The sequence below is a fragment of the Lucilia sericata genome, unplaced genomic scaffold (genome assembly GCF_015586225.1).
Source record: "Lucilia sericata isolate MDLA Ls3-8-SP2 unplaced genomic scaffold, ASM1558622v1 Contig000228F_arrow, whole genome shotgun sequence".
NCBI lineage: Eukaryota > Metazoa > Arthropoda > Insecta > Diptera > Calliphoridae > Lucilia > Lucilia sericata.
The window spans coordinates 252,319-277,366 of NW_023994255.1; the positions used below are offsets into that span (position 1 = coordinate 252,319).

Genomic DNA, 25,048 nt, shown 5'->3' on the forward strand with positions numbered 1-25,048 from the left:
CATACTCGCTGGTCTATTGGAATTTTGCCTGTCGGATTTCCGTCATCGTAAACTGCATAGCCGATGTCTTCTTCTGGCAACTTTGGCGTACGATGGCGGCTATTTTCCTTTTCCACCGTCTAGCTTCTCCTTCCTCCTTATTCGGGGCTTCTTTTGAGATACCCTTACCTTCAAGGTTGGTTTCGCTGATGTGTTCGTCTTCGAATATCTGGCTTGAAGTTGTCAACCTTACTCGCAGGATTCTGAATTGAGGTTCCTTTGAGTGAAGTGTGGCTTGGCTTCGACTGCGTATTAGAAGACGGGGAGCTCTTTTTCTTCTTATGTTTATTCTCAGTTGTCAACTCTTCGGGAGACCTGATCCTCTTTGCCTCAGATCTTGTGAGAGAGTGTCGTGGGATTGACTAACTATGATATCCTGAAGCATCTTTTTCAATTTCCTCCTCTGTGCTCCAGATAGTCTTTTCTTAGTAATAGGTAGTTTAGCTATGCTATCACTTACCTCTTTCACCATTTGCTCTACTTCATCCTTCTTGGGATTTGCTATAATGGTGTTGTTATTACCATCTGAGGATTCAGAGTCGGAACCCTCACCTATGTTTAAAGGCTGAGGTAGCTTAGAGCTCTCTCCGAGTACATCCTTCTCTTTCACCCCTATATTTTTGCCAATGGCATCCTGTACACTTGAAGCATTGTCCGCCACTGAGGCCATGGTACCCACCTCCGTAGTAGTATTTTGCTCACGATTGCAGGATGACGACGGCTCGTGACTCGCGAGTGATCAACACTTGCCGCCGGTACTGGGCTATTTAGGCCCTGCACCGTAACTTTAATCTTTTTATTTTCCATGTTTGTTTTTTTCCAGTTTTTTGGTCCGCGCGGAATATAATATTCCCAGGTGGTGGACAATCTACCCTCCCTCAGCTTGAGTGAAACTAAAACTTTAGGAGGACAGATGGTCCATCACCACCCCCTATCCGTAACCCGGGGCCGCGCTCGGTAGGAAAAACGGGAAAACTCCCTCGAGATAAAATCTTTAATGGGAGTATTTCCGGAAATAGTGGATAAATTTATAAATAGTAATATGTCAATTTATAAACGTTTAATTACATTGTACAATATTTGAATTATTTTACGTATGTTTGCAAATTTAGTATAGTATAAAAAATTACTAATATTTATTTATAGGAAATCTCTCTCGTAATGTGGAGGATACTGATTACTAATATTATTTTGACTTACTTATAATAATACTTTTGGATGATGGTGTGATTATGACTATTAGGATATTATTATGCTACATATATTACAAGCATATTTTTTTCTCCCCAAATTTGTCAGATTTTCTAGTGGCTGGTGTAGAGTTTGTGGTCGGTCGTGCTAATCGACTAGAGTCTTTTATATTAGGAACACCATTATATAATTTAATGTATCTTTAAAATATTTGTTAATGAAATTTCAGTGCTACTATGTTACATTATGAACATTTAATGACTATAAATATTTACTATTAAAATAAACATAATACATTTACATATATAAATATATGCATAATATAATTGAAATCACTCATAATCACATTTAGAACGGTTTTCAACGTAGAGGATAAAAGTCATACAGGTCATATGAAAGCGGTGAAACAAAGCGTTCTGGATGGCACCAGCAAATGGTCTGCTAAAATAGCAATAACAGGTTTGAATCTTAACTACTACTCTACTACTACTATCTACTACTACTAAATACTACTAATAAATAATACTAATATTATCATGTATTGTAATTCAATGGATATGGATATTCAGTTTCTTAAATGTCTCTTAATTTATATTAATTTGTGTGTGTGTGTTTTTTTAACTAAATTTTTTAATATAAAGATTTGAAATTAATTGTACTTTACGCTTAATATTATTAAATAGTAATACATAAATATATGTATGTATGTATGTATGTATGTATGTATGTATGTATGTATGTATGTATGTATGTATGTATGTATGTATGTATGTATGTATGTATGTATGTATGTATGTATGTATGTATGTATGTATGTATGTATGTATGTATGTATGTATGTACGTATGTACGCATATATGTATGTAAGTATGTACATGTGTATGTATTAACATTAATTATATTCTCCCTTCACATTAAGGAATCTTTGCAAATGTGAAAACCCTTTAACTTCATTAACTAAATGACCGAATAAATATTTTGAAACAATTTGGAGTTTAAAAATGTATAATTATTAGGTTTATAGTTCTGTAGTAGTATTGCCACCATAGACTCTAAAAAACAAGCGCACAATATGTTTTAAAGTGTTAAGGATCTTCCTATTATTCCTCTACAATGATAGTAATTTTATATTCAAACATTAACTCATTATAATTGTGGCTAGTCGTCGGAAATTTTGTAATAGGATTATTTTAATTTTTTCGTAGTCAGTTTATATGGGCCTCATAAAAATAACCAGCAAGGCTGATGAACATTGGAGAAGTGTTTCTAAAATAGAATTAACTTAATTTTGTTGTCAAGATACAGGTGTAATGTATATACATAAGTATTTGTATGTTTACAAAATGGACGGTTAAACTCATAGTTAATACAGTATTTAATTATTTAATATTGTAAGTACATACTTATGAGTTCACACACTGTCATTTCGAAAAGAGCATGAGTCTGGGTCCCCACCTGAAAATGACGTTAAAGTCAATAATACACTTATAAATAATAGTTTCAAATTCATATAAAAATATACCTATAATTAAACCCATATAAAACCTCCTTCAGAAAATTACTTTTTCAAATTTATATTTCCGATGCAATATAAAAGCTTTATTATAAAAAAATCCACATTTTAACATACTCATTATGTAAGGTAGGGTCATATGATCGAACTACTACACATTCTTGTTCATAATTGCATCCCTTTAATTTTTAGGATTCCGTAAACAAAACAAAAACAAAATTATAAATTTCAACTTCTTTGAGTTCAATTCTATGTACATTTTTTAATTATTTTTTTTTTCACTTGAAATCATTTTCTATACGTAGAAATTAAGTAAATTAATTTTAGGTTTTTGAGATTTTATTCTGCTAATTCCAGAATTTATACGTTACAATGAACTATTGCCGGTTTATTTGTTATTTAAACTCCCTAGTAGGAGCTAACTACACAAAAACAATCAACGGAACGTCACGGCAACTTTCAAACAAACCACATTAAAAAAACAAGAAAATTTCTATACAGTGATTTAAACATGGTCAAAAACTTTAACTGCCAATATATGCATATCAAGAATTAGATATTTTTATGCAAATATACGATTTAAGTATAGTTTTTGTAATAAAAATAACATTTTTGTTTTCCTGAAATGTTCGCATTAATGGTCTCGTGTTCTTCTTGAAACGACAGGCTCAATTATTTTAAGGGTCTGCAATAGGAATTCAAAATTTGAATTGGCATCTTTTTACTATTAACTAATCATTCAAAGATTATTTTTGTTGGGGAAATATAAATCTAATTTCAAAGCTGAAGGTGCGGCTAAATTTAAGTTTTGAATTTTACCTATGAAATTTAAAGAGATCAGAACATTGCAAACTTGAAGACAAATGTCAGACCTTTTTGGCTCTATCATATTATATCGAATAATATTTTTAAACATATCATCAGATCTCTTGAAATTGTTCTTCCTCTATTTTTTATTTTCTTTTTTGATAATTTGAGCACAGATTTTTATAGTTTTTCGCATGTAATAAAATTTTTATTTTAATTACAATTCAATATTTATGATTAACATAATTTCCCAGAAGATTTTTTGTAGATATGTTTAATATTGTTTAAATATGTTAAATATATTCTGACCCATCTGCCTATAAAGTCCAAATTCTAAACCAAAACTTACCTATAACTCTTTTGCAGTACTTGGAAATTCGGTAAGAACTTGTTGATTTATTAAAATTGTTTTTGTAATAGAATATTTATAGTATACATACATGTATGTATATATGTATGTAGTATTGGATGGGTGGGTAATTTAAGAAATTGAAAAAAATAACGGTGTGGAACACATTGTCAGCTAAAGATTTTTCTTATGTTGTAATCAATACACAGTGTAAGTTTTTATTTTATATATAATTTTTATTTTATTATACTTTATATGCAATATGTATGAATTAATTATTATAGATTTAATTTTGTAACACATAATGAAATCAATTGAAAATTTAATGAAACACCTACCCAAAAAAAAATCGACATTTTCGAGAACCAAACCAAGCAATTTTCCAAATATAAAATTAATAGTAATATTCCATTAAATATGTATATACACATGTGTATATGTGTGTATATACATATTGAAAAAATCAAAAAGAAAAATTAAAGAAAATCTCAAGAAAAATAAAAATTTAATTTTCAAGGATGACATTTGGTGTGGATCCAGATACACACATAGATTCCTTAGAACAGGCTGAGCACGCAACTGTTGAGGGGACTTCAAAATGGTCGTGCAAATTAATAATTACAGGTACACAACAAAAATAATAATATTAATAAAAGCCATTGTCTTTATAATTTCCAAATAGTAATTAATCCACTTAATCAAGTCACAACCATAGCAACATCATTTTTTCTCAATTACCAATCAATAATATAAATATTTCTTCTATATACATCTTTTTTGTGGCGATTTTAATTCTCAATCTCTTTCTATTCTATCTAACCTTTTCACCCTTTTTCTGTCCTCTTTTGATCGAATGATCCACTTATTATTAAGATTTCTCTTATATTTTTTTTAATTACAAATGACAAAGTCTAATTATGACAGTGACAAATAAATGTTAATTTTTATTTAAATTTCAATTTATTCTTTCAAACTTCAACTTTAAACATCTTTGTATGACACATAAAAGCACAAATGTTATGTTTATACTTTAATTTCAATGCAACAAAATATCTAGTAGTACTCCTCCTCAAATGATCCAAAAATTTCGTATGTACTATAGTATATATATCGATTAATCACACTGTTGCAAATGTTTTTCTATAAAAAAACCTTAAAAGCACTGGCATAAATAGTTGGGGGTACAGATTTCTAGTACACTTTCCCTCTAATTTTATATAGAATTTTAATTTTTGGAATTTTGATTAGAACGGATCCCATATAAGGCCCTCTTCAGAAAATAATGGACCTTAATCATAGAACAAATAATATTCATCAATTGATGATGGTAAATACTCTCCATTATTAATTCAAACCCTCAATAGAAAGTCCAATTTCCAAAATCATTCTGATGCCAATTAATGTAATATTAATAGCGATACACGCTAAATTAGGCAAGATTTTTTAATTTGTAATTTTAACTAAAATAACTGAGTATCAATAGGGTTTGCCAAAATTAATTATTGATTAATTAATATTTTTTCTGGAAAATATAAATGTTTTACTTAAAAATCCATTCTGAGGGGACGCGACACGGGTGTTAACACGTTTTTAATAACATTTCCAGGTTGTTTTAATATGAACATAACCCGGTTTAGTGCAAACAAAACAAAAAACAAAGTTTCGAAAATTAAATTAAAAAAAAAAAAAATACTATTACTGTAGATGATTGCTAAGTGTAGTTATTTGCAAACTCTATGTAGCAAATATTTGTATTTACATTTGACAAACGTAAATAAAGTAATTTATAATTATTGTTAATCTAAATTGTTAATTAATTTCAAATTTATAAAATTATAAATTATTCTTATTATAAATTATAATATTTTCTTCTGATACAAATGTATGTATAAGTTAATATTATAAACTAGAAAAACAAATAGAAATTGAATAATTTTGTTGTTTGTTTAGTGTGATTTTGTTATTGTATGTACAATAGAGTATCCCGAGGAACAGCTTTTTTAAGAATTTCATGTAGGAATACCTCTCAATCGATGCATATTAATGTACTGAACACGCGAAAAAGAAAATATTTTTTGTCGTATGACCTCGGTATAATTTTTGAAAAATAAAATATATTCGATTTTTTCGAAATGGGTCTCAAAAATTCAGTAATTTTCTGTTGATTACGGGAAAAATAATCTAAAATTTTTGTAGAGTATTTTTAGTCCATAAAATGATTTTAAGTGGGTTGGAGAGGCATATTATTTTCGCTTTCTATCGAAACAGGTGTTAAAATTGTCCTACTCTTTAGCTTAAACAGAAAAATTATTAAAATACAGTTTGGCATTTGGTATAGTCCATTTCAGAAATTTTTAGATTTGTTTGAAAATTATATGACCCTTAAAATGCACTAAACGTTGTTTTGCAGACCAGAAATACACTAAGAAATATTTTAATTATTTTTCCCGCGTTAAGCTCAAAATTACGAAATTTTTGACATCTTTTTCGAAGAGATTGCATATATTTTTTTTAAGTTATTGTACTGAGATTAAGATTTTCAATCACAGGTAGGGAACTGAGGACCTTTTAAAAAATTGTTTTTTATTTTTGTCGTATTTAGTACACTAAAGCGCTTCGTTTTAGTGTACTAAAGAAGTGGTCCACGGGATCCCCTAATGTACGTTAGGGTGGCCCCATAATAGAAGTTGCAGATGTTCCCACCGAAAATGAAAATTTAGTTCATTCTAAGATACTCTTTCTCAAAATTTTTGTCCTGGCGATTTCAATGACAACACAAATTTGTATACGACTCCAAAATTATTACAATTGTTGTAATTTTTCGGAAAATTTTTAGATTTTTAAAATTTTTACATAGAATTATTTAATGTAATTAATTAAAATTATTATATTATAAACCTTATCTAATTTCACCGAAATGGTCTGTTAATAACATTTCGGTAGATTTGATTGAGGATTATTATGTATTAATTTTAACGAATTATATTAAATTCATTTGTGTTAAATATATGTTAAAATATAAAAAATTTTAAAATTTCCCGAAAAATTTAAAAATTTCGATAACTTTTGCTGTTACACAAAAATGTATTATATGCCATTGAAAGCGTCTCTCAAGGACCTTTCATATGATAAAAAATGTCATATCTTTCCTTTGGATGAAAATCAAAAAATCATAAAAACCTCAAAAAAGGACCTTTTTATCCTTTGATCCAGCTCACCAAATATTGACGCCAGGACTAAAATATTGAGAAACGATATCTTAGAATCAATTAAACTTTAATTTATTTGGGAACCTTGGCACCTATTTTTCCTCCATACAAACGGTTCACCCTAATGTTCATACCTACATAAGCCTTTTTATTAAAAGAAAATATTACAAATGATACCTAATTATAAAATTTATAATTTTACTCACATAAAAATTTATTAAATGTAACAACATCAAGAATTACTTTATTTATCTTTGTGAAATGTAATCACCAAAAACAAAAACCCGTTCGATTTTACTAAGCACTACTAATTACATACATAATTATGTACATAAATTTTAGTCAAATCGGATAAAATAAAACCCGTGTCGGAAATCGATTGAAAATTGTAAAATTGTGTAAATAAAAGGACTTTTTTTGGTTTCTTCAAAAATTGTGTCATGGAACTTTTCTTAACATTTCTTCAAAATCGTATCATCTAGAAAAATGTATCTATGTATTTTAAGAAAGTATAATTTTAATGGCGCAATTTTTGAAGAATTGAAAAAAGTCCTATTATTTACCCAATTTTACAATAATGAACAAAATAAGACCGATCTGAACAAAATCTATATTTTTGGATATGTACCTCTAATGTACATACAACAACAAAATCTCACTAAACAAACAACAAAATGATATTTTATTTATTTTTAGAGTTTATAATATTAACTTATACACAAATTTTTATTAATAGAAAATGTTATAATTTATAATTATTATAATTCTATAAATTTTTAATTAATTAAAAATAGTTATCAATTACTTTATTTGCCTTTGTAAAATGTAAACACAAAAACAAAAAACCATACAATTTTGTGGCTGCTGAAGAAAAATAAAATCACTTGCAAGTTATTGCAGCAGTGCGTTGAGGGCTTGTTAGGGAAAAATAAATACTAGAACTTTCTTCAGTTCAGTCTAGACTCTAGATTTAAAAAAATAAAACTAAATATTAATCCTGGTTTCAGTTTTTATTACGCGTTAGCAAATGTCAATTTTTAAAGGTGATGGCAACGATCAAACAAATTTACACACACAGAAATTTTTTTGATTGTGTTAGTGAAAAGAAAACTCACTCAAACTCAATGGAAATCAAAACAGTTTTGATTTTCAACTGAAATTGAAGCAGAAGAAGCATACATTGAAGAAGAAGAAGCATACATTGAAGAAGAAGCATAAATTAATTTGTATTTAGTTTTTGGGGAGACAACATCACATTTTTTGCCGCAAGGTAAATGAAATATGGATGAAAAAAAATTCGAATTTATTTAAAATCACAGTACCAAATTTTACTTGAAGTATCCCAGCTAACATTTTTTGAAAATTTTTACCACATTCGAGTCTTTTATGACTCTTCTGCACGATTAAAATGATCATATGCGCTCATTATCTGATCATAAATGATACATTCGTCGGGAGAAAATGGTACCCTACCCGCGACTCTTCTAAACGAGTCTTTTATGAGCCCCACTTCTGATCATATCTGACTCATTTTTTAATATTTTTTGAGTCACAAATGAGCCGACTTACTGGTCGTTTTAGAATTATTTTCGAATCATATTATAGCCATTTTTGAGTCTTTTCTGAGTAATTTTTATGTTTGTTGCAGACAAATACAATACAACAGAAAACACTTTTTGCTCAAAATATAACTACAAAATATATTTTTAAACAATCAAATTTCAAATACCTGGAAGACATATTTGTGATTGCTGTACATTTTGTTATTGTTTTTCAAATAAATCAGATTTTAAACATTAATTGGAATTATTTAGACCTAGTTTAGTGATTAGTCACCCAACTATCTTCCGTAGATTATTAAACATATAAAATTATTATAATTAAAGCATAATATATTTTCAATTTCCTTGATAGAAAATCGACTTTATAAATATCACACAAATTGAAATACTTATACATTTATTTAGGCCTATTTTAGGCCACACAAACTTTTTTGCCAACTCTTCTAAAAGAGTCTTTTCTGAGCCCATTTTCTAATCAGTTTCGACTCATTTTTGAATCGTTTTTGTGTCATTTTTAAGTGTAAGTGAGCAACACATTCCATTGCAAACAAAAAAAATTACACAAGAAACAATTTTTGATCTTCAGTTTGCTCTAAATATGATTACAAAATAAGTTTTTAAACCCATCATATTTTAAACACCAGGATGATCAATTTATGATTGCTATACATTTTGTTATTGTTTTTCAAATAATCAGTTTTCAATCATACATCGAGATCATTTTCGAATCATTTTTTAAGCTCTCAACTTATTATTCACGTTTAGGTCATCAAAAGGAGTCAAAAATGAGTCAGTTTACTGATTAATCATCCCACAATCTTCCAAATGCTAGCAGGGATATCGAGAAAAATATCCAGTTTTTTAATAAAACATTTTTTCATTAATAAAAAAATAAATAATTGTTTTTTACAGCAAAAAATACATTTATATTAATGGTAAAAATCCTATGTCGACAAATAACGCATACAGTTTTTTCATATATTTTTTTTTTGACCATGCGGTAAAAAATTATATTGCCGTCGCAAAATCTAAATAAAATGTATGCTTCTTCTTCAATGATTGTTGGAATAAATTACTAACACAAAAACAAGTTTTGACCAAATTTTGACGTGTTGCCATCACCCTTCAGACAAACAGAAAAAAATAGTATGTGAAAACCATTATTTGACGCACAATAAACAGTTAAGCGGTGGTGTAGAGAGTGCGGCGAACAGGTAGACGGAAGGTTCCAAGTTCAGCTCCTATCTTTGTCGACTTTTTATTTTTTCATAAAATGTTCTATAAATAACTCAACGTACAAAACTTATTAGCAGCCAAAAAATAAAGGATTTCTTTTGGGACATAACTAACAAAAATAAGTAGTTCTTGTAATAGGTTCCTTCGAAGGGGGGAAATTTTGAAGTTGCCGAAATGTCCGTAGAATTACCCAATAACTAAAAATATTTAATGAAAAACTTTATTGCGTTTGGTGCATGTACTTTTTTAACTACTTTTTACAGCTTAATTACAATTGGAACAGCTGTCGACAGTCTATTTTTCGTTAGTATTAAAAAATGTATTTCCTCACGACCTATGTTCATAGTGAAGAAATACGATAATAATGTTATTGTTATAAATTTATAATTTTTACCATAAATATATTATTGACTCGGTTGTAAATTACAACTTGTAATATTGTATACCTGTATATAAAGATAACTTTTATCATACAGTATTTGATTTCTTATTTATTATTATAACATCTTTTGCACCAATATTATAATTCACTCATAAAAATGGGTGAATTTTATAAATTTCGAAAATCTACCAAATATATAAATGGAAGAAAATAAATACATAATTTTCCAATACGAGCATGTACCGTTTTCTATCTCCTTTACCTCTCTCTCATGTCCCCTTTAGTATATTTTTGGGAAGCGGTCAAAGGTAAAACCAAAGTATTTTGGCTAACATCATATAACATAACAACGTATATCCTGACTCAAACACCATCTTTGAGTTGAGTCAGTCTAATGTACATTTATTTAAATCCAAACCAAAAAGTCATCTTGATTTTTCCAAACATTAGATACGGTGGTGGGTCATCCGGATTAAAATAAGGTGTCAATATTTGGTGATTTAGATTTAAACATTACCAATCTACAATTTCAAAGAAATCAAGCACGTGAAACGGAATACTGTAATACATGTAAATAACATAGGCCAACCAAGAGAACAAAGTATTCTAAAGTAATGAGAAATAGGGGCTTAAAGTTTTAAGAAATCCCGTGTTTGGCCGTAATTGAGACGTTACAAAAGCCTTTGTTTGATAGATTTATAAACAAATATCTCTGTTTATAAATCTGTCATCTGAAAGTCCAATCTCTCCACTTTAAAATACATTTTTAACTCCTTTTATATATAATTCCTTCTTCGAGATTTCTTAACCTAAAACTAAAAACAACCATACATTTACAAAAAATACATTTTTAAAATTCATTATGATTCAACTTTTTTTTTAAAACTCTTGAATTTTTCCCGGCTCAAAAATGGCCAAAACGAACTTTTTCAAAATTTGGACAACGTATCTCGAAAACCAGTAATGGAGCGCAGATCAGACTATGTTTCAACTTGTTGGCCTGTAGGGCATGCGATTTTACAGTCAGTTTTATAAGAACTACTGTTCCTTATGTACAGTAAAATTCCTAAGGAATAGCATGCATATTATTTTCTTATTTGAATGACAAATTAGGCATAAATACAAAAGGGTTATTCACGGTTTGCTGGTTATCGAAGTATCGAAAGTTTAAAAAACTTTTTTTTTGTTTTTATAACCCAGAGATTACTTTTAAATCATAAAAAAATTTTCGAACATTACTTCGAATTTTCGAACTTATGTAATTTCGAATATTCGAACATAATGTCGTATTGTTATCAAGTAGATTTATGACTATCAAGATTCAGCAATTTCGGTGTACGGGAACTGTATTTAACAGCTTTAAAAATTTTCGAACATAAGTTCGAAATTTAAAAAAAAAAAATTGGTTTTTATGATCCAAAGATTATTTTAAAAGCATAAAAAACTTTTCGAACTTTACTTCGAATTTTCGAACTTAATTTCGAATATTCGAACATAATATTATATATTATTTCTATGCCAAGGGTAAGGGTTGGGCAAACTGGGTTATTTTTTACTTATATTTGTTTTTGTTGATATATCTTTTTAACTGTATAACACAATAACCAGGCAACTGTGAATAACCTTAAAATATTCATAAAAAAAACATTTTCATATGAATAAAAGATTTTAAAAACGCAAAGAACCGATCCCGACAACGAGCCCATATTTATATAGACATATATATGTTCCTTAAATATATACAAAGTATTTCTACTATCACACGGTAAATAACCTCACATTGGGCATTTTTATCCAAAAACTAATTTTTTGGAATACATTTTTTTATCTCTTAAAGCAAAAGATGCAACCCACACATGTAAACGTATTACTTGTAGATCTTCTCTAGGTAGTTATATTTTAAATTTCAGCTCATTCAGATCATGAATGAATTTTTGGCGATTAAAAAAAAAATTAAATACCCTAAGTGATCAAATTTGATGTCCTACCCAATGGTCCACACTTCGACCACGATCACTTAAAACTGTCAATCGACTCGAAAACACCTACAAACGTTGCGATAAATTCAATAATTTCAGAGATATTGAATTATTTCCAAAAATAAAAGCTTATAAAACATTTTAAATTATCTTTTGAAACATATCCGCATTTATTATATTTACTATATATAAGTTTGTCATTCCGTTTGTAATTTTTTCAATATAATTTTCCGACCCTATAAAGTATATATGTATGTACATTAGGGTGGTTTTATCTCATAGGGAGAAACAAAATTTCTGAATTCTTTTGTTTCTTTCTGTCAGATTTGGGATTGCCAAAGTTTGAGACAATTGGAAGATGTTAACCCGTGCCACTGGGTCCTCAAAGTTTTGAAAATCTCAGATCTCTGGATCTGATAAAGCTATTTGGCCGTGTCATACATCAAATTAAAGACCATACTGTTTATAATATTTTATATAAATTAATCCGCAACAAGTACTGAAAACGAAAAAAAGAGCTAATGTTCCTAAAAACGTGACTAGGTATCCCCGAGATCGTAGATGCGTTATTTGTATTATTATTGCTTATTATGGACAAATACTTTTACAAAAGAGCTGTTACAGTTGGCATTGATATATTTTGGCCATCTTGACGGAAAAGATGTGAACTGCCGAAATTCCTAGGAAAAGGTCTCCCTGCCCTAATTACAAGTAAGACTTACCTGTCGTACAAGAGATTTAACATTAACACCGAATTTCTGGATAAAGATCCTGCAACTTGGCCGCAGAACATCAACTACCGGGCAAAGGATGGTGAACAACTTGAAAGATGTGAACGACATGGCAAAGTGAGAAGTCAAGCTAGCTCATAACAAATTACAACCAATTACTTACAAAGGACGAGCATTTTAAAATAAGAATAAAATGATTTTTTAAATATATAATTGTTTCCATTCTAAAAATGTATAATATAGAAAGGAAATGGGTTTTTTCACAATACGTTCCATCTTCGCCGGTTCCAAAAACCGGTTTTCGAATAGTTAACATTTAAAAAAAAACGGTTCAATCAATTTCAGAAAAAACCGGTTAACCGGTTTTTCATCATAAATAACAAAATCTCTTTTAATTTGAAAAATAACGTTTATGTTTAAATTTGATTAATAAAGCATGGCACTGCATTTACATAATATTTTAGCCGCAAATTAATTATTGTAATTGGAATATAATCTTACGATTGATAAAATTTTATTAAACAGTTATTCCAAAAATTTTACAATTAAAATTTGTTAATTAAACTTTGAGGCCCCAGTGACACGTGTTAACATCTTTCAATCGTGCTCAAACTTTGACAATCTAAAAATCTAAAAAAAATTTGGGGAGCCCCCAAAAGAAATCTGGCATTTGTTTTTTTACAACCACCCTAATGTAGATATATTCTGGATCATTATAGATGGCGGAGTCGATTAAGCCATGTCCGTCTGTCTGTTTATTGAAATCAATTTTCTAAAGACCCCAGATATCCTGGGGATCTTCAATATTTCTATATGACATGCTTTCGAGAAGTTTCGTATTTAAAAACAGCAAAATTGGCCCATAAATAACGGAGATATGAGCAAAAATCCAAGACAACCTCTGAAAATTTCAAAATTTTTTGTTTTTTTGCATGCAGACGCATGAAATACAACTACAAAAAGGCGAATTTAGATAAGGTGGTGGCAGTTCGGCAACAACAAAATTTTCCATGTAATTTGTTTTTGCATTTGGTTCGCACTGATATCAAAAACAATAATTGCGGCGAATTCATTTAATGAAAATATTTTGTGAAATTTTTATATTTTATAAAAAATACACATAAAAATACTTAAATTTATGAAGATAATATACCCGGAGTGGAATAATGTTTGTTCCAAATGAAAAATTCTACTCCGGCTGATTAATTTTACAAAACTTAAGTTTTTGCCCAAAATTATGTAAAATTAATATTTTTGTGAAAAATAAACATAAAAATGTAAAACTTTATGGAAAAAGTATATACCGAATGAAAGAATCTTTGTTGTAAATGGAAAATTGTACTCCGGTTGAGTAATTATTAAGATTTACACGTTGTAGTCAGCTGCCGCCGGATAAATACCTCATATCGGTTTTTTATAAAATGAGTTCCGGAACAGAATTTAGTTAATCACATTATATACACAGTGTAAATATAAAACAATTTATTAATTTTTCTTTTAGAGCTCAAAATTTGACCATAATGTAGAAGACAGTTGCCGCCGGTCGGGTAAATACCTCATGTGGGTTTTTTATATAAAGTGTTCCGGAACAGAATTTTTTTAGCTAATTGCGTTATCTGCAAAGTGTAAATATTAAATATAAAGCAATATTGTTTAATTTGTTAACATTTAATAGAAAAAATATTATTGTTATATTAAGTTGGTACATGCGTACTAAGGCGAATATACTATAGGTTAAGTCATTTCATTTTGCGACGAATTCGTGAAATTTTTTATATATGGAGTTTTGAGAGAGAATTTTTTATATGGAGTTTGACAGCTAAATTCGGGCTAAATTTCTATGGACAAAACAAAAAAAAAAACAGCTGTTGAAATGACATCACCTTATTAGTTTCGCCATGATGCGTACCAATTATTCATTAATTATGTAAGAAAAATATTCGTTTACAAAATGCTTGGTATTTTCAGATTTTTTACATAAATTATTCAAAATACTAACGAAGTTTTTCTGTTTTAACGGAAATTTTTAAATATAAAAATGTAAACAATAACAAACTCTGACATGCGTATCAGTCAAGTGAAGAAAAAATAATCAGCTGATTGAATAACACACCCTTATCTAAATTCGCCTTGAACTACAACGTTCAGATTGTGCTTGTTGTGAGACTCACAATGTGAGTAAGTTGTGTTTGCCTGTTTATAATAAACAGTAAACACCAGCAACAAGGTTTAGTATTTGTGTTGATGTTTTGAAAATAGAAATAGAGTAAAATAATGCTGTAACTTCTACACGGCTATTCCGATTTGAATGAAATTTTACATGTGGAGAGAGTTGTCAAGTTTTAATTCTGAACTTGCAACTCATGGGCACAAAGTATACAGAGGTGTCACTTTTGACATTTAAAAAAGTCTAAAATCAGCTTTTGTTTGATTTTGAAATTGTTTGGTGAGAAGAGGTATATAAAATACAGCTAAAAAAAATTATTGAATTCGTTTTGTGCGAAAGAGAGGGAAATAGTTTTTTGCTCGTGACGCCTCTGTATACCCTGTGTCATGGGCCTACCGAAGGAATGGCCAGAGGTCCCCAATGTAAGACACCTCGGGTATGTACAATTTTTAAATCGTTCCTATTTCTTCGTTTGTGTTCCGACCGCATTTACCTTGAGATGTTAAATATCTCTCCCTTAGTTTTACATGTAAAACGGACAATGTAGACATTTTATATAGCAATGGAATGGAAATTAAGTCTACTTTTCAGAAAAATATAAATTTTTTAGCAATTAGCATTTCAGAAATTCATAGAAGACTTTTTTTAAAAAATGTGGCAAAAATAGTTTTTTGTTGAATTTTTACAAGGCAAACATTTTAAAAATTAAATAAAATGTCTATTTATGAATATTTTTTATATATAGACAATCTCATTCATTTAATTGCTAAAAAATTTATAAATTTCTGAAAAGTAGACTTGATTTCCAATCCATTGATATATAAAATGAAATATTTAACATCTCATGGTAAAATTACAAAATTGTGACAGAAAAAATTAAATAATACGCATACTTCACGTATCCAACACAATGATGAAAAAACCAAAGGAGGCAATTTTACCTTGAGATGTTAAATATTTCCTCCTTAGGTTAGGTTGATAGGAGGATGTATCTACATCAAATCCGAAGAAATACATCTAGGCCACTATCGGCCCTGTTGTGCGCTCCTTTTCACGGAAAATGTTTGTTGCTAAAAACAAAAACCTTATATAGTATTCATTAAATGCATTATCGTCCGATGTTCAGAAACTCAGATTCCTGGACGTAATTCCTAAGAATTTTCCAATCAGTGTTCTTGTGGGATGTTATATCCGGGATAGTATCACTTCCAAGATATTTGGATCCAATTTCCGCGAAAGCCTGACAAAGGCAAAGAAAGTGCTCCAGAGTTTCACTGTCCTCTCTACATGCTCTGCATTCGTCTGAATCCGCACGTCCAATTTTGTATAGGTGTGTTCGTAATCCTGTGTGTCCACTCAGAATACGTACCATCATACTAACCTCATACTATTTCATTTTGAGGAGGCTTCTCGTCCTGCTCTCGTTAGGATCACTCCATAAGATTTTTAGGGTTTTACTCACGGTTTCATTATTCCAAGAGGCCTTATGGGTTTCTCTCACCCATAATTTTAATTCATTCCTCGTTGCGTCAAATGGTTTTGCGTTCGTCAGGTTAACTAGCTCGAGTTCCCTTCCATTTAAAGCTATTACATTCGCTCATTCACTGCCGACTACTCCCGAGTGACCTGGTACCTTATGTGAACCTTACCTCTGGGAGAGTATTCGGTTAGAGCTTTTTTACAATCCAATACGGTTTTAGATTTAACTTTATCACCTGATTTCCTTCTTAGTTTAACATGGAAAACGGACAATGTAGACATTTTATATATCAATGGATTGGAGTATTGAAGTATAATTTTCAGAAATTTATAAATTTTTTAGCAATTCAGAAATTCATATAAGACTTTTTTAAAAAAAAATTTGGCAAAAATAGTTTTTTGTTGAATTTTAACGAAGACAAAAATTTTAAAATTTAAATAAAATGTCTATTTATGAATATTTTTTAACAAATTTTACATTTATATAGATTTTCTCATTGAGAATGTAAAACTAAAAAGAAATTATAAATCACGAATCCCTCAATTCCCAAAAAAGTTTTTAAAAATTATTATGTAGATCTTTGGCTATACCATCCTCACCAGGGTTGTAGTTATCGAAACCCATTCCGAAATAATTAAGAACATTTGGGTTACTATATTTTCATGTCGATTTGAGAATTTTTGGCCTCGATATAAAAAATTTTGATTTCTTTTTTTAATTAAAATATTTCGTGTAATGTTAGCTTTTCAATAAGTATAAATTCTTTATATACCTTCTTCGAAATGTTTAAAGTTAACTTAAAAATAATAAACGTATTATTTCCAAAAAATTTGAGAATAATCGCCATTTTAAAGTTTTTTAAATTTAACTGCATATAACTTTTGACTCAGTACGGATTTTTATATAATTCTTTTTTGCTGCTGTTGTGTTTAATAAACACATCTGTTGTTAATTGAACAAAAGAAAATTGGGGAAAATCGGGAAATATTTGGACCCACAGTTAGCAAAAAACTGGACAAACGCTGGGTAAAAAAGTTGAAAATTTAATTTTCAAATGCGAATATCTCCTAAGCAGTAAGAGATAATTTATAGCTACGATGAGGATTTTTATAGTACTCATCGATCAGATTTCATATACATATAGTAATTCTTTTGAAATCCGGCCACAAACGAAGAAATAGGATCGTTTTAAAATTGTACATACCCAGTGTCTTACTTTGAGGACCTCTGGCCGCTCCCCCCATGAGGTCCAAGTTAAGAACTTAAACTCGACAACACCTTCTCCCTCCAAGTTACAGAATTATTTCCCTCTATTTTTTGTCCTATACCACTGTGCGCTGTTTTTAATTTTTATCCTCTTCGATTTTCTTCAAATTAGGAGCATACTTAATGCGGTTTCTATGGCGTATAAATTGTATCCTTAACTTATACGGTTCATATGTTATGGGTCTCTTAAGTAGGGCATGTCGTACATGTAGAACTAAATTTGGCAAAATTTTTCATGAAATTTAGTATAGTGCTTTATATCATAAAGGTATGACTAGGGCACCTTCAACATGTAAAATTTAAAAAAAATGGCACTTTTTTTGTTTCCCATCCGATATCAAAAATGTTTAATTTTTAAGTTTTTATTAGCTAGGCTAATTTTTGATCTTCTAAAAAAATTTCAAGTCAATATCTCAATTAGATTAAAAAATATACCCATTTAAATCTAAGTGCTTCCAAAACCATGTAATTTTTTAAAGATTTTTCTTAGTACGCAATTTGCAAATTGTTGCATAACTTATTGATGATTAAAAACATTTACACTAAAAAAAGAAAAAAATTTTAAAGGATTTAGATTTAAATGGGTATATTTTTGAATCTTATAGAGATATTGACTTGATTTTTTTTATACCATCAAAAAGTAACTTAGCCAATCAAAACTTATTAGTATAGGTTGCATTTAGAACAAATTATACCTGATATTAACAAATGTATTATATATTTACAAATGTATAAAAAATGCAATTTTTAGAGTTTTAAAATAAATTTAAAAAAGTAGTTTTAATCAAAAAATGGTATTTTCATTTAAGTGTTGGTAAAATCAAAGTTTTATGCAAAAAAATTGTCGATTTCCGACGGCTGTAAGAAAAGAACTAAGACAACAAATACATACATTTTTATATTTTCTTTTAAATTGAATGTTTATAAATAATAACCAACAAAAAAGTTTTAAATATTGAAAAACAAGCGAACTATAGCAATTCATTGGAAGCAATTAACTTTAAATTTAAAAAACCATTTAGGCCATATTTAAATTTTATATAGGTATGTTACAATCAAAATGTGGTAAATTTATTTTTGATCTTTAATGGACATATCACAACGTATATTCAGAATGAAAAGCAAGACAAACTGAGATATCTTTTTTTTTGGGTATATTCCATCAAAATTAAAAAAAAACATGGAAATAAAATGTATTTTTAAATATATTCGTAATACAGCAAATAAATGTAGATGCAAAAACACGAACACGAACATAGCCTATATTCTCCAATCAAAAGCAAAAAGAATTAATCGAATATCTTATTTTTTTTTCAAATATTTTCCTAAAACATAAAAATGTAAGTTTATCCTTCACAGTTTTTATTCACATACATAGTTATTTAGTTACGAATCTGAAACTATAACAGGACCTCAATTACTCGTTTTTGACATTTCATTAAAACTGCATGAATTCCTGGCACAAGGATCATAAAGTGGAAAATTTCCTTTGTCCTTGAATTTCTTAAAAAGGATATTATGTTTTTCTTAATTTTTTTATGATAGATAAACAAAATTATTGTTATGGGAGTTTTTATTAGCTACATTTACAATTTCCATAGGAAATTAGTGCTTTTTACACATTTATAAAATATTTATAGTTAGTCTATCAACTTAATGTTATAAATATGATGGTAATAAATATCTGAAATCATGTCTTATATACTTGAAATATTGGAGGACATGGGTCAAAATAATATTTTTTTTGATATATCTCCATTTCCAAACATCTTTCTGATTTAGGAGTCATTAAAAAAATTGTAGATTATCAAATTTACGGCATTTTTGGTTTCAGATATTTTTTTTTGTATTATCAGCAATTTTGCAGTTATAGTAATTTTTCGTTCATTTAAGATATGATTTTCTAACCTCAATATATTTTTTACTACAAATGTCATTAGTAATAACCGCCATCTCTTTCTCTCACACACAAAATCAAAAGTTTCCCAAAAAAAGTTTCACTGCTTGAACCGGCACTTTATATTTTAGTGTCTTTGGCTGTACATAAAACTATCACAATGACTTTTGTAGTACAAAATATATTGAGGTTAGAAAGACATATCTTAAATGAACAAAAAATTATTAACTCCAAAACTGCTGATAATAGAAAAAATTATCTGAAACCAAAATGCCGTAAATTTTATTCTCTACAAATTATTTAATGACTCCTAAATCCGTAGGATGTATTAAAAGGGAGATATACATACTTGATTTCTCATATTTTTTACCATAATATTTATTCGGAATTAAAACTTTAACTTTCTAAACAATAAATGTGTTAAAATCTGTAAAAAGCACTTATTTCTTATGGAAATTATAAATGTAGCTAAATAAAGACTCCTATAACTTCCAAACCCATTGAGATCCCATTTTAAAATTTTTACATACTAATTTTCTATTTTTCATAAAAAATTAAGAAAAACAAAATATCCTTTTTAAGATATTCAAGGATAAAAGACATTTTCCACTTTATGATCATGAAATTTTAATGAAAATATATGCATTTACAATCGGAAATTTTAGTTTTTGCTCAAATTTGGCCATTTAGTAATACATTTTGAACTTTATTGTAAAGGAATCGTAATGTGCACAGAGTAAGCATTTCGGAAAGATATAAAACACAAAAATTGCTTGCAAACTTTAAAAGTTATTGAAAATTCCCCAGGCCATTAACGTGTCCCACAGCACATGAATTCGAAATGTGACAAAAAAATTTACTTTTTTTGGAATATATTCTATCAAAAACATTTTGTTACTTAAAATATATCTATAATTACTCGAATATTAGTTTTTGCCCTTATAAGATAACGCAAACTTGTTCTCAGCTATGTCCAAAAAAGTTTGATTTTTTCAACGGCCGTTTCAAATCTCCAATTTAAGTTTTTTTGAATCTTTGTTAAACAAATTTCAAAATTTTTAGGAGATCTCATGGGGATTTAGGGTCAATAGATAAGGCTATTAAACGGTAAAAAATTAAATCAATATTTCTTACGGTTTAGCTGTACCTGCGATTTGAACTCGGCGGATTTCGGGAAAATCGCATGTTTTTGGAATATTTTAGAGAATACGAATTAATTCTTTACTGATGCATATTTTAAATAAAGTATTATCAGAGTATTATAGTCCAGATAATATAAAATATATATCCGAAGTTTTATTAAAATCTGACATTCTTAGCCCATAAACTGTATAGTTCAAAGATCAAATTTTGCAATATTTGGGAATTCTTATGGTACACTAAGAAATAATATTTCTTTGTCGGACATCTTTACCAAAAATGACTGGAATTTGTCGTATATAGTACGATATTTAAAATAGAGTGAAAAAAGGTAGATTAACCCTTTAAGGCACATGGGAACAATTTAACAACAAAGTTAAAAAATTCGAAAAAACACTCTCTATTTGAATAATGTTCTATTTAATTAGAGGAATATCAGAAATAAAACAAAAAGTTCCATATTAAGTATAATAACTTGTGAATTAACACTTTTTTACCATATAAAGTTTGTATTTTTAGACATACTACATTGAAAATCGACCGTAAAAAATAATTACGTAAATTATAAGTTTTAAAAACAAAATTTTTCTTTTAAAAATGTGCACCTCAAGTTTACTCCATAATCAAAAAGGGTTAAAGTATAATTTTTTTTTTATACTTAAAATTATATACTAATTATATTATATATAGCATTATTCAAATATATAGCGTTTTTTCGAATTTTTTAACTTTTGTGTTGAATTATTCCCAAGTGTCTTAAAGGGTTAATCTACCTTTTTTCAGTCTATTTTAAATATCGGACTATATACGATAAATTCCAGTCATTTTTGGTAAATATGGCCGACAAATAAATATTATGTCGATATGGTACACTAAAAATTCCCAAATATTGCAAAATTTGACTTTTGACCTCCACAGTTTATGGGTAAAGAATGTCAGATTTTAATAAAACTTCGGATATATATTTTATATTATCTGGACTATAATACTCTGATAACACTTTATGTAAAATGTGCAACAGTAAAGAATTAATACGTATTCTCTAAAGCTAACTGTAAGCTAAACTGTAAGAAATATTGATCTAATTTTTTTTACCGTTTAATAGCCTTATCTATTGACCATAAATCCCCATGAGATCTCCTATAAATTTTGAAATTTGTTTAACAAAGTTTCAAAAAAACTGAAATTGGAGATTTGAAACGGCCGTTGAAAAAATCAAACTTTTTTGACCATAGATGAGAACGAGTTTGCTTATCTTACAAGGGCAAAAACTAATATTAGAGTAATTATAGATATATTTTAAGTAACAAATGATTTTTTAGAATATATCCCAAAAAAAGTAAATTTTTTTGTCATATTTCCAATTTATGTGCTGTGTGACACGTTAATGGGCTGGGGAATTTGCAATAATTTTAAAAGTTTTCAGGCAATTTTTGTGTTTTATATCTTTCCGAAATGCTTACTCTGTGCACATTACGATTCCTTTACAATAAAGTTCAAAATTTATTACTAAATGGCCAAATTTGAGCAAAAACTGAAAAAAATCGATATTTTCCCTTGTAAATGCACTTGAAAACTTCAGAACCCCTGCGGCACCTGTTAACGTTATCCAATCAGCCTAAATGTTTGTATGACATGGTTTTCCAGGAAAAACTACGCTTACTATGGCTATCATGAACTACATTTTTATTAACTTACTTACAATTAAATAAAACAGTTACTTTTTCTCAATTTGTTTCATACAGTATTTCAAAAAACTACTAGTTGCAGTCGCAAATTACTAAATATTTGAATAAATTTAGTTCGATGCTTAAAAATAGTAACTCATTAAAATTTCCCCTCACAAGCTAACTAAAGTCAATCAACTGTGCCAACACACTGCTGTAATAACTAGCAAGTGATTCTGTTCTTCTTCAGCAGCCACACAAACAAGCAGCGGACATGTTAAGTTTTTCAACTCAGCCGAACTGAACACGACGACTGAACAGTAATAACAGTTTTGTGCTGCTTACGTATTGTATAGTTCTTGGTTTCGTTTTCTTAGACCTGGTCCACACTAGAAAACTTTTGTTGAGAAACTTTTTCTTAATTCTCTTTTGAAGATTCCTTTATGTCCACACATAGAAACTTTTGTTTCAGAAACTACGTATTAATTGCATTGATTTTTTGTTGTACGAATGAGAAGAATAACAAAACAAAACAAGTTTCCGAGTACGAGAAACTCCGTACCGCGAGAGAGATGAATGATATTCTTTCTCTTTCTCTCTCACGCAAAATCAAAAGTTTCTCAAAAAAAAGTTTCCTAGTGTGGACCGGCAGTTACTAAGGGATTTAAAAAAAAACTACTAGTTTGACTGGTTAGTATCAGGCTTGGGGGTAATGACTACATTTTCAATTACAATTACATTTGAAGTAATTGAAGCATTACCAATTACAATTACATGTAATTGAATTGAAGTTTTGCCAATTACAATTATTTGTAATTGAAGTTTTGCCAATTACAATTACTTGTAATTGTAATTGAAGTTTTGCCAATTACAATTACTTGTAATTGTAGAAATTCCAATTACAATTACTTGTAATTGTGAATTTTGTTCCTTATAATTACTTGTAATTTGTAATTAGTAATACCTAAATTACAAGTAATTGTAATTGAAAATTTCAATTACAAATACAAGTAATTGTAATTGGCAAAACTTCAATTACAATTACAAATAATTGTAATTAGTTATTTGTCAATTACACATTACAAGTAATTGTAATTGGAAAAATTTCAATTACAAGTAATTGTAATTGTTTATTGTTCAATTACACATTACAAGTAATTGTAATTGACCTTGTAATTAATTACTTTGTGTAATCATTACCCCCCATGCCTGGTTAGTATGACTAATCGAATCGATATTTTTTTTTGATACAAATGTATGTATAAGTTAATATTATAAACTCGAAAAACAAATAGAAATTGAAGCATTTTATTTTCTGTTTAGTGCGATTTTGTTATTGTATGTACATAAGAATGTCCCGAGGAACAGCTTTTTTAAGAATTTCATGTAGGAATAACTCTCAATCGATGCGTATTATGGGTCTCTAAAATTGTTTTTTATTTTTGTCGTATTTAGTACACTAAAACGCATCGTATACCTCCAAAAAAGTGGTTCACGGGATCCCCTAATGTACATTAGGGTGGCCCCATAATAAAAACTGCAGATGCAAATGAAAATTTAGTTCATTCTAAGATACCATTTCTCAAAAATTTTGTCCTGACGATTTCAATGACATAACACAATTTTGTATACGACTCCAAAATTATTACAAGTGTTAATTATTTTATATCTAATTTCACCGAAATGTTTTTTTCTGTTCGATATGATTTGTATTTACAGACGGAATTTTCTTAGCTTTACATTGGTATATAACACGTGATGGTTTCATTCTATTATTAGTGAAATTTTTTGGTTTAACTAAAATATTAACATTTATACTAAAAATGTTCATTTTTGTTACGCTTTTGGTAGATTTGATTGAGGATTATTATGTATTAATTTTAACGAATTATATTAAATTCATTTGTGTTAAATATATGTTAAAATATAAAAAATTTTAAAATTTCCCGAAAAATTGGAAAATTTCGATAACTAAATTTATTATATGCCATTGAAAGAAGATCAAAAAATCATAAAAACCTCAAAAAATTAAAGGATCCTGCTCACAAAATATTGACGCCAGGACTAAAATTTTGAGAAACAATATCTTAGAATCAATTAAACTTTAATTTTAGTTGGGAACATTGTTTCACCCTAATGTTCATACCTACATAAACCTTTTTATTAAAAGAAAATACTACAAATGATAGGTACCTAATTATAAAATTTATAATTTTACTCACATAAAAAAATTTATTAAAAGAAACAATATAAAAAATTACTTTATTTATCTTTGTAATCACCAAAAACAAAAACCCGTTCGATTTTATTAAAGCCCCCTTCACACGAGCACACAAGTAATATGATCTGTCAAAATTTTGTGTAGAAGAGAACGGATGGGATCGTATAAACGTAATATGTAACGAAATCAACACACATTGAGAGAAAATACGG

General features: G+C 28.5%; 1 protein-coding gene across 1 annotated transcript in view; it reads left to right on the forward strand.

Moving 5' to 3' along the window:
- The window catches only part of LOC119602410 (mucin-4-like), a 268,982-nt gene that overhangs the window by 183,364 nt on the left and 60,570 nt on the right, over positions 1 to 25,048 (forward strand). Inside the window, 1 exon segment of the mRNA XM_037953923.1 lies at positions 1,583 to 1,689. Coding sequence (XP_037809851.1) covers positions 1,583 to 1,689 — 107 coding nt within the window.